The sequence below is a fragment of the Saccopteryx bilineata genome, chromosome 2 (assembly GCF_036850765.1).
Source record: "Saccopteryx bilineata isolate mSacBil1 chromosome 2, mSacBil1_pri_phased_curated, whole genome shotgun sequence".
NCBI lineage: Eukaryota > Metazoa > Chordata > Mammalia > Chiroptera > Emballonuridae > Saccopteryx > Saccopteryx bilineata.
In genome coordinates, this window is record NC_089491.1 from 329,271,583 (window position 1) to 329,285,080 (window position 13,498).

Here is a 13,498-nt window from a genome sequence, read left to right on the forward strand (position 1 = left end):
TGTGCCTTGACCACGGGCCTTCAGCAGACCGAGTAACCCCCTGCTGGAGTCAGCGACCTTGGGTCCAAGCTGGTGAGCTCTTTGCTCAAGCCAGATGAGCCCACGCTCAAGGCGACCTCGGGGTCTCAAACCTGGGTCCTTCCGCATCCCAGTCCGACACTCTATCCACTGCGCCACCACCTGGTCAGGCCACATCAGTAATTCTTAAGAAAACAGTAAACACTGTATAATGTTTCCTTTATAAAAACTACATACGAAGTGAACTTAATTCAGCATAACCTCATCCAAGCATTCTCAAACATAGTTATACTTGTTCAATTATGTAACTAGAACAATTACTAGATCATCAATGTTAGAGAGGAGTAACATACTTTAGTACATATACTAATTATCAATGCATAGTTTCATCAACAATATTTATAGACTGTGTGCTATCAAATACTACAGGAAGACTTCATGCTCTTTTTCCCAATTCTGTAGATGCTGGGAGGGCCAAATGTACCTTCTCTGTACTGCTCATCAACCATCTTTGAATGTCTAACTTTGACAGAATGGTCTCCTAAGTAAAACACTGGCATAAGTAGTATCAATCATGTGCAGAAAGCAACCAATGATTAGGGTGCACCACGGTTAAACTATGGTTAAGAAAGCCATGGATGACTGTCATATCTATGGCCCTAGTACTGTATAAGAAATATAATTAACCTTAATACCAAAGGTGGTTAATTACAAGTATTCAGCAATGGTTATCTACAATTGAAAATAAGTGGTTAGGGAAATATAATCGCTGCCTTATGTTGAAATGCAAGGTTCTATACCTACACCACAATTTGAAAATATTTATAATGTACACACATTACGTCCACTCTAAGGGAATTCCTTTCTTCTCAGTGAAGTGACATGTATGTTTCATTTCTAAACTGTATTTCTCAATGATGGTGAGAAATATGTATGTCAAAGGACTTAGGAACATCTGTCAAACTATGCGTGTGTCCCCCTCCCCAAGAATCACTGCCACAATGAGCACTATTAGTATAGGAGGATGCCACACCTCTCAGCTGTCTTAGGATATAGGATGTGGGTGTTAAGAGGCACTAATTTACAAAGTACAGTAACATAAATCTCATTTAATCTCAGGGAAATATTTAAAACAGACCCAGATGGTTATCCTCTTTTACAAATAAAATGAGCTGAGGTCCAGAGAAGTAAAACAGTTTGACTGCAATCTGTCTTACCGTAGGTATCACCCAGGAGTTCAAAGTCTGTTTTAGTTTTTCGTAATTATAATCTCATTATATTTATTGCCACATACAAATATTAAAGAGGCTTTCTTTTCTTTTTCTCTTTTTTACAGAGACAGAGAGTCAGAGAGAGGGATAGATAGGGACAGACAGACAGAAATGGAGAGAGATGAGAAGCATCAATCATTAGATTTTCGTTGCAACACCTTAACTGTTCATTGATCGCTTTCTCATATGTGCCTTGACTGCAGGCCTTCAGCAGACCGAGTAACCCCTTGCTCAAGCCAGTGACTTTGGGTCCAAGCAGGTGAGCTTTGCTCAAGCCAGATGAGCCCATGCTCAAGCTGGCAACCTTGGGGTCTCGAACCTGGGTCCTCTGCATCCCAGTCCGTCACTCTTTCCACTGCGCCACCGCCTGGTCAGGCTAAAGAAGCTTTCTTATAGAAAAGGTTTGAAAAGGTAACTGGACACTTTATCTTAGCAACAAGAGATTTACTTTGACAATAACCATGAGGGATGAATACTGATAAAGGACATCCAGTCTAGGACAATGTGGATGTGTGGTTCACAGGGAGGGACACAAAGCTGTGAAAATCTGCACAGGCCTATGTTAACAACATAAAAAAAAAACCAGGGTGCAAATACATGATTATAGGTATTATATAATGCTTTAAACCTGAGCTGAAGTAAGTGACAGTACATACCAAGCTAAAATATACTTCATGTAGCTCCCTGAAAGTAATACCTTTGCTAGACTGTAATGGCCAGGATGGAATAAAAGAGTATTATTAGAAAAGAAGAGAATGTGGAGAAAGCCTAAGACACAAAGGCATCAAACAAACAAACAAACAAAAAAACAAACAAACAAAGGTAGGTAGTACAAAGATAAAATAGGGAATTACTCATGTTGTGGCTGAGGACATGTTCTCATTTGGTCGCAATGCCCATGCTTCCATATCTAAAACCAGGCTTCACCCCCGTAATACTAATTCAAGTATAATTTAAATACTATATATGGGATCAACAAATCTATACTAAATTATGAGATAGGAAACCTAATCACCTATAGTTTAAGCAGAAGCAAAACAAAACTTACCTTGATATCAAATATTCTTAAAAAATAAGATCTCTGTGGATTGTCCTTAACAAGACAAGCAACTCCACTGCACTTCTTCGACCACATACAATTCCGATCCGCTGCATATAACTGTACCACTGCTGAAGACATAGTCTGCAATATGATAAATGTACAGCCATCAGGTTCAAAATAACACTCAATTGACTATACAGCCCCTGTTGACACTTGGACTGTAACCTCAAGACAGACACCGCACCAGAACCACCCAGCTTAGTTACTCTTGAATTCCTGACACACAGAAAGGAGGTAGTAGTTGTTGTTATTTTAAACCACTACTTTTGAAGCAATTTTTTATGCATTACTAAATAACTATACAATAGCTATACTAAAAGTGATTATTGAAACCTAACATTTATTAATGCTTAAAATGTTAGGAAATGTGCTAAATAAGCACTTTTCAAATATAACTGTTTAATTTTTATCACTATTATAATCCTCATTTTATGCTTGAGAAACCCAAGGTTAAAGAGGATAATTTGCCCAAGACCACTAACCTAAGTGGCAGAGTTGAAATTCTAATGCAGATAATTTTGTGAGTTTAAATCCTATATTCTTACTCCCCGTAATAAACTATTTTCCAATAAACAGTCAAGCAATTAAGTAGTAGAATTAGTAAAGGCTTACTTGTATATAGCAGTTAACTGCTTTAGTATAAGTACTAAACTAAACTTGAAAGCAAGCTATGTGATTACTAATTATAGTGCTAGATACTTTGAATATATCATCCTTCAATAAAGATTCTAATCTTTTTAAGAGAATGTAAAACTGCAGGGAAGAAAGATTTTAAGTGACTTGCACGTTGCCACACAGCTTGAAAGGTATACTGAAAAAAAAAGTTATTTCAGTGACTTGTCTCAATTTTTTCAAAGGTATACCTAACTAGTACCCTTTTAGATGCACAGGACAGAAGTAATTCATTGCATGCAATGAACACCTTAGAGCACTCAGATATTCCAGGACACCATGTTGCTATCTCCTTATTGACTGTATCTCGAAACAATGAAAACTTTCATTTAATTCTAAATGAAGTTATTTTATATTATAATCTAGAATATAACTATTTGATTTTAGTTTCTGTAAGACTGATACACATATATTTATATATTAGTACAGCACTTACAAATCCTCTAAAATAATGTTTTCTGATCTAGTAATTTCAATCCTAAACTAGAAATTAAGAAAATAAAAAATATAACCAAAAATGTATTTTAATATGAATATAAAATATTTATATAAATATATATTAATTTTTAATAGAAGGACTTTAAATATTCAAAAATAAGATGATTAGATAGTTATGGTACATCAAGTCAATGAATATTAGGCATTGTGATAAAAAATAGACTACATTAAGATTTGGACATAATATTTTTGGGTTAACTATGCCTGGGGAATGCCCTCCTTTGATAAGAGGATTCCAAAGAACTATTATATACAACGGTCTTGTATAATAATAATAATATAGGCAAAAATGTAAGATCAGTATCCTATTGGGGAATCAAAATTTCATAAAGAATTTCCCAGCTATCAGTGTTTCATGTTCTGTTCTAACTTCCGCAGACCAAACTCATCTCTGAATTTCACAGTCATGAACAGGACACAAAGTAGCAGGAAAATGTCCACCCAGGCCATTAAAACATTGTGAAGATAGCTTAGAAGCTAGCACATTGGGTTTAAAAAGGAGACCGAAGAACGAGGGTATGGCTCTGCTTCACTCAAAACACACTGTTCTTCCTTCCGCAAGGATGCAGCCTCAGTGTGGAAGCTCACAGGCTCCGACCCTAACCCCATACTGAAAACTCTGGAAAAGTAGATTTTGCATCTAGTATCCCATGGTGTAGGAGACGAGGCTGAAGAATTCAAAAAGCAGATGAGGAAATTTGCCTGCTAAAAAAAATTCCTATAAATTACAGCCCTTTTAGTATGGTGCTGTCAAAATGCATTCATTTCTAAAGAAAAAGCAATTAGGAAGCCAAATGTCATATTAAAGAGATCTAAAAATCCTCTTACTTTACTTTTTAACCAGAAAACAAAAAGTAACAGCTTATAAGAGGAAAAACAGTTGTGTTATTAAATAGAGTCTGTACTTCCATTATGGAAATTCCCTTGCCAAGGACCAAATATTAACATTGTCTAGATGAATATGTAAACTTTAAATAAAAAGTCCCCAAACTAAAATCCCACATTTAAATATTGATATAAATTTAAAACAAATTCTTAAATATTTGCTTAAGAAACAGAGACCCATGACACAGTTTTATAATTTTCCACACAAACATGGGTAGTATTATAACCTTATTCTAAAACATTTTAGCCTGACCAGACGGTGGCGCAGTGGATGGAGAATCGGACTGGGATGTGGAGGACCCAGGTTCCAAGGGGTCACTCGGTCTGCTGTAGCTGCCCCCCGCCCGCCCCCCCCCCCCCCCCGTCAAGGCACATATGAGAAATCAATCAATGAACAACTAAGGAGTCGCAACCAAGAATTGATGTTCCTCATCTCTCTTCCTGTCTGTCTGTCCCTCTCTCTGACTCTCTGTCTCTGCCAAACACACACACACACACACACACACACACACAAATTTTTATAAAATTTTAATATTAAAAACCCAACTAATCGCATGCAATTTTCAATAACTGGATTTTCAAAAGTCTGCTACAACTTTTTGTCAGTCTAAGTATGTCTATTTCATTTCTTCTTATCTAAACTGGACAAGTCTGAAAATTATATACCATGTACCTTTTAGTGCCTTTTTTCTGATTAATCCAGAATAATTATAATGAATTCAAGAATAGCTCACACATATAAAATTTAATATATAAATGCTAGAAATAAAAACAGTGACTATCTCTTAAGCTCTAGATTGACAGTGGCTTAATTAAGTTCTTAAAAAAACATTCCTTCCATTCCTTAGTAATTACAGCTAATCAACTCCATTACTTTTTATCCTTCGTAATCAAGAGGTATTATTGAAAAACAATCAGAGGACAAGTGCTTAGGGAAGAAAATTATTTCTTATTAGCTCAATAATGTTAGGGTTAAAATTTGTTAACTGAAAGGAAAAACAGCACCATGTCAACCTTTGTAGAAACAGAGCCTATCTTACACATGCTGATATTACAGTACTGAATTACTGCAATAGTACACTCGTCCTCAGAACTGTCACTGTCAAGGGCAGAAATAAGATGGAGGATGAGTTCTGGGATGTGAGTCTGTCTTGCTGTCCTTCGGCAAGGCACATTCATCTCTCCTGGTTGACACTGCACCAGTCAAGAAGTATTTCCCTGACTCCCTAAGCTGAAATTACTGTATGCTTTTCGTTCATGTTTCTAAGGTTCCTTTTTGTGTTTCTATAAATCTTGTTACATCACATCTTATTCTAAAACAGAATAATTTTATGTAATAACTTGTTATCTATTAAATACACTGCAATTCCCTTAAGCATCTATAAGTTTTGCAAGCCTATGCTTTCATTTCACCTTTGCCCCAGGTAAGCAAATATTTGTTAAATTAAAAACTGCATTTTCTGATTCTGATTATAATAATGAATAAAAGAATGACTTTGATTTTAGATACACACCCTCAAGTATTATAAAGAGGTATCATATCAGCAACTTACTCTCAAGTGACTCAGAAAAAAGTAATATGTATATATATATGGAGAGGGAGAACCAATAAACATTTGACTAATGTATATTAAGGATATACAGGAATTCTTTGTACTTTATTTGAAATTTTTCTGTAAGTATGAAATTATTTTGAAATAAAAAATTTTAAAGCACGTAAAATGTGAGAGTGTCTTTCCACAGTCATGACAGTCTTGGGCAGGCAGCTCTCTCAGAGCCACTGCCAGCTCCACACGAATTACCCATGGGCCACCAGGACCCGAAACTGAGAAAACTGCCACCTCCTCCAATTCCCTCTACACAAACTTCCACTTTACTAAAAAGAACTTCATTCTGAATAAGATCACAAACATCCTCCACGTATACAATCTCAATTCCTTCCATATTTTCCAAACAACCATACTAAATAACAGGTCAGTGTAAGAATTTGATTAGGAAAATAGAGGTTTCTTTTATTATAGAATCAGCTAATGACAGGGGAATAAAGACTGGAAAATACCAGGATTGGTAGATCCTTGTTTGACAACCAATTGTCAACAATTCCTAAAATAATAACTAAATAATTGTCTGCAACAATTACTATTTTAATACAGCAACAAAGATTCAAAGTTGTTAAAGGAAATAATTTTTAATGCTAGAATTTCAATGAATATCCAAAATTACTAAACGTGGAAATAAAAATCAGCTGAATGAATACATAAGTCTTTCCTATGATTGATTACAAAGGTTAAATTAATGGTTAAAACACTCCAGCTTTTGTGTATCTGTGTCTGTGTGTATGTCCCCAAATTTCTAAAATCTATCCTGGGAACATCCATGTTAAGTTTTCTCAGTATATAAAAGCTAACTTTTCGATACGTTCCTAGAGGCTCTCATGAAGTATTCACACGAAATGTCCCATTATTATCCTGAATATGAAGTTTTGATATAAGACATTATAAAAGAAATTATAACACTAAAAATAAAAAAACAAAATTGGCTGAATTCTTATAATTACTTAATTATGCAGTGATCTCAAGGAGCAACTTCTTAAATAAAATGTAACACCTCAGTTGCATGGCAACTTAAAAACAACATGAAAGAAACCAGCAGTTTTAAGTATAGAAACAACAGTCTGGAGTGGTGTGTGCCCTGAAAGTTATCCAGGACAAGAAAACACACGCAGTTACTCTGGAGAGGAGGGTGGGCACCACCTGGTCATTTCCATAATGAGAACAACCAGAAAAGGAAAGGAAAAAAAGAAAAAGGTAGAGATTTCAAAAAAAGAATACATCAAAAACACAAGAATCCACGAAAAATAGTTTATTTTTAAAGAGCAAAGCTGGAGGGTTGGAAGAGGAGGACAAAAACCATAAGGAACACACAGTCCCAGCAGAGAAGGGAAACAGAGTGAGGAGAAACAGTTGCTGTCTCAGGAAACAAGCATATTAGTAGTCCTTTCAGGTTGCAGTTGTTATTTAAGAAAACTCATCTGCCAGGCATATTTTTCTTTTTTTTTTTCTTTTTTCTTTTTGTATTTTTCCGAAGCTGGAAACGGGGAGAGACAGCCAGACAGACTCCCGCATGCGCCCGACCGGGATCCACCCAGCACGCCCACCAGGGGTGATGCACTGCCGCAACCAGAGCCACTCTAGCACCTGGGGCAGAGGCCAAGGAGCCATCCCCAGCGCCCAGGCCATCTTTGCTTCAATGGAGCCTTGGCTGCGGGAGGGGAAGAGAGAGACAGAGAGGAAGGGGGGGGGGGAGTTGGAGAAGCAAATGGGCGCTTCTCCTATGTGCCCTGGCCAGGAATCGAACCCGGGTCCCCCCCGCACGCCAGGCCGACGCTCTACCGCTGAGCCAACCGGCCAGGGCCCAGGCATATTTTTCAACAAATGTTTATTGAGTAGCCACTATGTACACAGGACTGTAATAAATGAAGGTGAGGTGGGGTCGAATACAAAAATGAAATAGATTCAGTCCCCATAAAACATGTATTCTAATGAGCAGACAATAATAAATACCTAATACTAAAGTTATAATGGAAAAATCCAGTATACAAGGAAAATGTAAGGCCTACCTAGCACGGAAAGGCTTCTCTAAAGTGAAAACATACATGAAAAGGATGAAAAGGGACGAGTCTGGTGAGCAAAGTGCAGAGAAGACAGCATTCTAGATAGACACGTCAATCAAGACTCAACCACAGGAAAGTGCTAGGGGAGTTTTGGGAGCTGTGGGGTTGAGTACAAGAGAGAAGTGGCATGGAATGAAGTTACAGACTTCAAGTCACATCAAACACGGCTCAGCTCTGGTTTAGAAAGAGAAACAATCCTACAGTTTGGAACCCTTGCCTGGAGATGAAGTACAGTGGTATGTATAACATTCCCATAACAACCTTGATGCCTCTCTGTAACCCAGTTCTTGTACTGTGCTGCTCCACTGACCCTGAGTTTGTCCAGATGATGTTCTTTAACCCGCAGGACCTCAGGAAATGCAAGCAAAAGCTCGAAAAATCCTTGCACAATGTAGCTTGCCCTCTTGGAAGGGCTGCCTTAGAACCTGGAGTGAAAGACCACAACAGAGCCCAGGCATCCTACCTGTCCTTGTTGAGCCCAGTTCCCATCAGACATGCCAGCTGAAGGCTACTGCTGGAGTGAACCAAGGTGACAGAAACAGACTAACCACCCAGCCAAACCAGAATTCTGATAAATTGATCTTCCTTTAAGTCAAAGTTTTTGCTTTTGTTTTTTTTTTTTTAAGCTGGAAACGGGGAGAGACAGTCAGACAGACTCCCGCATGCGCCCGACTGGGATCCACCCAGCACGCCCACCAGGGGCGATGCTCTGCCCACCAGGGGGCGATGCTCTGCTCCTCCGGGGCGTCGCTCTGCTGTGTGAGGGGAAGAGAGAAACAGAGAGGAAGGGGGGGGGGGGTGGAGAAGCAAATGGGCGCCTCTCCTATGTGCCCTGGCCGGGAATCAAACCCGGGTCCCCCGCACACCAGGCCGACGCTCTACCGCTGAGCCAACCGGCCAGGGCCTAAGTCAAAGTTTTGAGGTGGTTTGTTTGTAGGAATTAACAGATGTACAGGTTTGCTTAAATAGACTAAAAAACAATGAACTATATATAATATAATAGATGGTTCTAGCTTCTTCCTCCATTCAATTTACATTGGACGTATGTTAAAAAATATCAGTAAAGTTACCAAAACTTTTAAATCAGAAATTATAAAAGTTTTAGAGTACACTCTCCTTACCAGTACAATTTCTTTTTTGGAACTATTTTAAAAATCACTTCATATCCGAAAGCCTCACTGACAGGCATGTGTTGGGCAACAGAGTAAGTTCACTCACTAAACCACTCAGAGCCATATATCAATCTTGTGTAGTGCTGTGAGTTAAATCCATACATTTACAAAGTTTTAATTATGTGGCACAGATCTGCAAAGAATCAAATTTATAGATGCTAAAACTACATATGGTATTTTTTTTTAGCGAGAGACAGACAGGGATCGACAGACAGGAGAGAGATGAGAAGAATCAGTTCTTTGTTGCATCACTTTAGTTGTTCATTGATTTCTTTCTCATATGTGCCTTGACCAGGGGCTCCAGCCAAGCCAGTGACCCCTTGCTCAAGCCAGCGACCCTTGGGCTCAAGCCAGAGACCATGGGGTCATGTCTATGATCCCATGCTCAAGCCAACCCCGCACCCAGGCTGGTGAGCCCGTGTTAAAGCCCACAACCTTGGGGTTTCGAACCTGGGTCCTCAGCCATGTGAGTTTGTGTTTTCAGGGAAGAAGGTGGTAAGGAGCTCCCCTAGAATTCCCACCTCAGCTCACCAAAGTTTAAAATTACCAGCTGAGATCCAAGCCCTGAGAACAATAACAACAGCAGCAACAACTACACACACACACAAATTACATTCTTCTATCAATTACCTGCGCAAAATAACTGTTTGGAATCAGAGTGCGGAAAAGTAGGTACTTTGGTCACTGACAGAATTTGGGTATTCCTGAATCCTAGAGCCAAATACCATCTGATACTATTTCACCATAAATTTATTAAGCACGTAATCCTATCCCTTCACTTTACAGATGAGGTCTAATTATTTGCAAAAGGTCACATATTGGTCAGCTCTGGATGAATGTCCCAATCCGTTGTCCATTTTATATTTACCATACATTACTGACTGATTCATCCCAGTTCCTAATTTGTCATAAGATTGCCCTATCTTATCTATATGTCCTGGATATAATTTTATTCCTCTACTGATCCCATTTGGTTTAAGTTTCTTACCTGTTTTGGGGGAGGGAAGAGGCAAGCTGGCAGTGGTACTGGTGGAAGAGAGGAGTGACAGTGCCGGGGGACAGAGGTAGACTTTAATTAAATGTACATTTCAGGGCCCTTTCCTTGGAAGAGCACCTTACAGGGCTTGGCTTGTTCTCCTTTGGGTACACATGAGGTAGCAGCAACACCAGGCGCATGCCTAGCCTCTCCTCTCTAGCTATCCCTGAGGGTGATACTGAGATGTCCATCAAATCATGGATGCACTGCCCCTCTGCATCTGCCCAGCCTCAGCACTAACCTGTCCTCTCTTAGACCACATGATACATCTAGACCCAACCTTTAATCTCAAAGTAAAGGATCTGAATAAGTGCTGCCAATCTCTCTGCTAGGGTGGCAGGCCATGACTAAACCTCATGGAGACACCTGGGCGGGGCAGTGTTCCAGACAACTGTGGTCAGAGAGCTGAGTTTTCCCCAGGTGAGAGGCATCCTCTCAGCAAAGGGAAGGGGATCACAGATGTGCCAGGCTGGATGTGGTCTACCGGCCAGAGTATGTCAAGCCCTGGGCAAGAGGAAAGGCTCTCTATAGAAAATATAAAATCGTTGTCATGTAAAGAGGCGATCGATGAGTATGTGGCCAAAATAGGTAGGAAAAAAGCATGGAGGAGGTATGTCAGTCAATTAATAGTAAGAGTAGTAAGTTATAAGTAATAAGCTATTTTTGGTGTTTTGTGATGTTCAATTATATTTATTTCGTGTGATCTTTTTTATAGTAAATAAACATTCATTTTTATACTTAATTTTGGATTTATTTTTAAACAGAGCCCCTCCAAATTGTATAAGCTCCAGGCCATAAAATCTGGGTCAGGCTTACTTGGGGTGGGAAGATAATCTATCAACTATAGCAACAGAATTTTCTATCTAAAGAAAATGAGCTATCTAAACCAATATATTCCTTTGGCCAAACCAAATGTAACATGGAAACTTTTTCCCATACAATGACCTTACCCACTTAAGGAAATCGTGGCTCAACAACACGTATGTGGGTATGGGAAGTTCTTTTACAGGCAATGTTTTATCCGATGTAAGAGCCACTCATTTAACATCTTAACAAATGATTGCATAGCATCTGCCTGAATGCTTGCTGTAATAAGAAGCTCACAACTTGAGGGGGGAAAACTATCTTATTGTTGAGCAGCTGAGTTAGAAAAAAAAATTTTTTTTTAAATATATTTTTCTGAAGCTGGAAACGGGGAGAGATAGACAGACTCCCGCATGCGCCCGACCGGGATTCACCCGGCACGCCCACCAGGGGGCGACGCTCTGCCCCTCCGGGGCGTCGCTCTGTTGCGACCAGAGCCACTCTAGCGCCTGGGGCAGAGGCCAAGGAGCCATCCCCAGCGCCCGGGCCATCTTTGCTCCAATGGAGCCTCGCTGCGGGAGGGGAAGAGAGAGACAGAGAGGAAGGAGAGGGGGAGGGGTGGAGAAGCAGATGGGCGCTTCTCCTGTGTGCCCTGGTCGGGAATCGAACCCGGGACTTCTACACGCCAGGCCGATGCTCTACCACTGAGCCAACTGGCCAGGGCCTAGAAAATTCTTAATACTGAATCTATACCTGTTTTCCTGGTCATTTCCACAAACATGTATTTTATTCTTTAATCATTGGTTTAAATATCTGTTGAGCATTTGCTACGTAATAAACACAGTGCTAGGTTCTGTAGCTACAATAACACTAAACTGGAGATATATACTATCCCACTAATTACAGCATACTTATTTCTGTGCAGTGGCAGTATTTTTACTTCCGTAGAGCTGTATCCCACAACCCTCTCTTTCAGTTGATATTTACTTTGATCTTCCTTCATCTGACCTGATTTGTGAATTCCTTATCAGTCTGGTCATCCTTGGTAAAGTGAAGCAGATGATACTTTGCATGCATCAGTGCACAATATTAGCAAAATGAGGGGGGAAATAATTTGTTCCTAGCTACAAAGAAACACAAGTGCAGCCTGATCTCATTTGTCTCATTAAATTCTGAGACATCCGGACAGTCTCTCTCTAAGGCAGGGGTCCCCAAACTTTTTACACAGGGGGCCAGTTCACTGTCCCTCAAACCGTTGGAGGGCTGGACTATAAAAAAAACTATGAACAAATCCCTATACACACTGCACATATCTTATTTTAAAGTAAAAAAACAAAACGGGAACAAATACAATATTTAAAATAAAGAACAAGTAAATTTAAATCAACAAAATGACCAGTATTTCAATGGGAACTATGCTCCTCTCACTGACCACCAATGAAAGAGGTGCCCCTTCCAGAAGTGCGGCAGGGGCCGGATAAATGGCCTCAGGGGGCCGCATGCGGCCCGGGCCGTAGTTTGGGGACCCCTGCTCTAAGGCATTACCTCTCTCAGACCCTCCTCCTCCTTGTCACTTCCACGTTCCTTCTCTCTGGTCTCTTACCTGGCTGACACTGCTCACCTTTCAAACCTCAGTTGTCACCTACGGGATCCCTTAGCTGGCCTCCCCAAAAAGGTGTTAACACTTAACCTACTGTTATACCTACTAGTTATGAGGATAAGCCTAACAAGACACTTTGTTAGGAGCTTGCCTAACAAGACACTTTGGTCAGCTCCAGCCATCAGAATCGGGAGGGAGCAGAAGTGCCTCTTTCCACTAACCTCACCAAGAAATTCCTTCAAAAACATCAGTGGACTGGTCAGCTATTCAGGTCCTCCCACTCTACACACCAGATTGCAGTAAACTTTTTTTTTTAATGAATAGGAATTGCTAAAGAATAAAATGAAATACACAATCACAAAGTTGCAAGAAACAAACCTGCTGAGAAATTTAAAATTCCTCTATAAAAACAAAAAGCTTAGAACAGGAAAAGCTATGATCTCTGGTCTCCCATTAGGACTCATACATACTCATAACTCTCCTGATAGAAGCCGTAAGTTCTCCACACTCTAGCCCATGAGCTCAAAAAATATACACAAGCATTGCTAAAACCACCTTGCCCTATGTGGTATAGTACTAACAAATCTACAAAACACTGAGGTATAAGTTTTTTATAATTAGCAGGGATGAAACATATTATATAATCAAGATAATATATTATACAGTGTGAAGGAGCTATAACTGGCTGGCAATAGGCCTAAAGGTTAAATCTCACCAGAATCAAAATGAATAAATTCACAAGACACAGCATGATAATGCAATTTGCA

General features: G+C 39.6%; 1 protein-coding gene across 1 annotated transcript in view; it reads right to left on the reverse strand.

The window, feature by feature from the left end:
* WASL (WASP like actin nucleation promoting factor) overlaps positions 1-13,498 on the reverse strand; it is a 75,587-nt gene that overhangs the window by 41,208 nt on the left and 20,881 nt on the right. Inside the window, exon 2 of the mRNA XM_066262209.1 lies at positions 2,338-2,472. Within this exon, the coding sequence (XP_066118306.1) occupies positions 2,338-2,472 (135 nt within the window). The remainder of the gene's footprint in view (positions 1-2,337; positions 2,473-13,498) is intronic.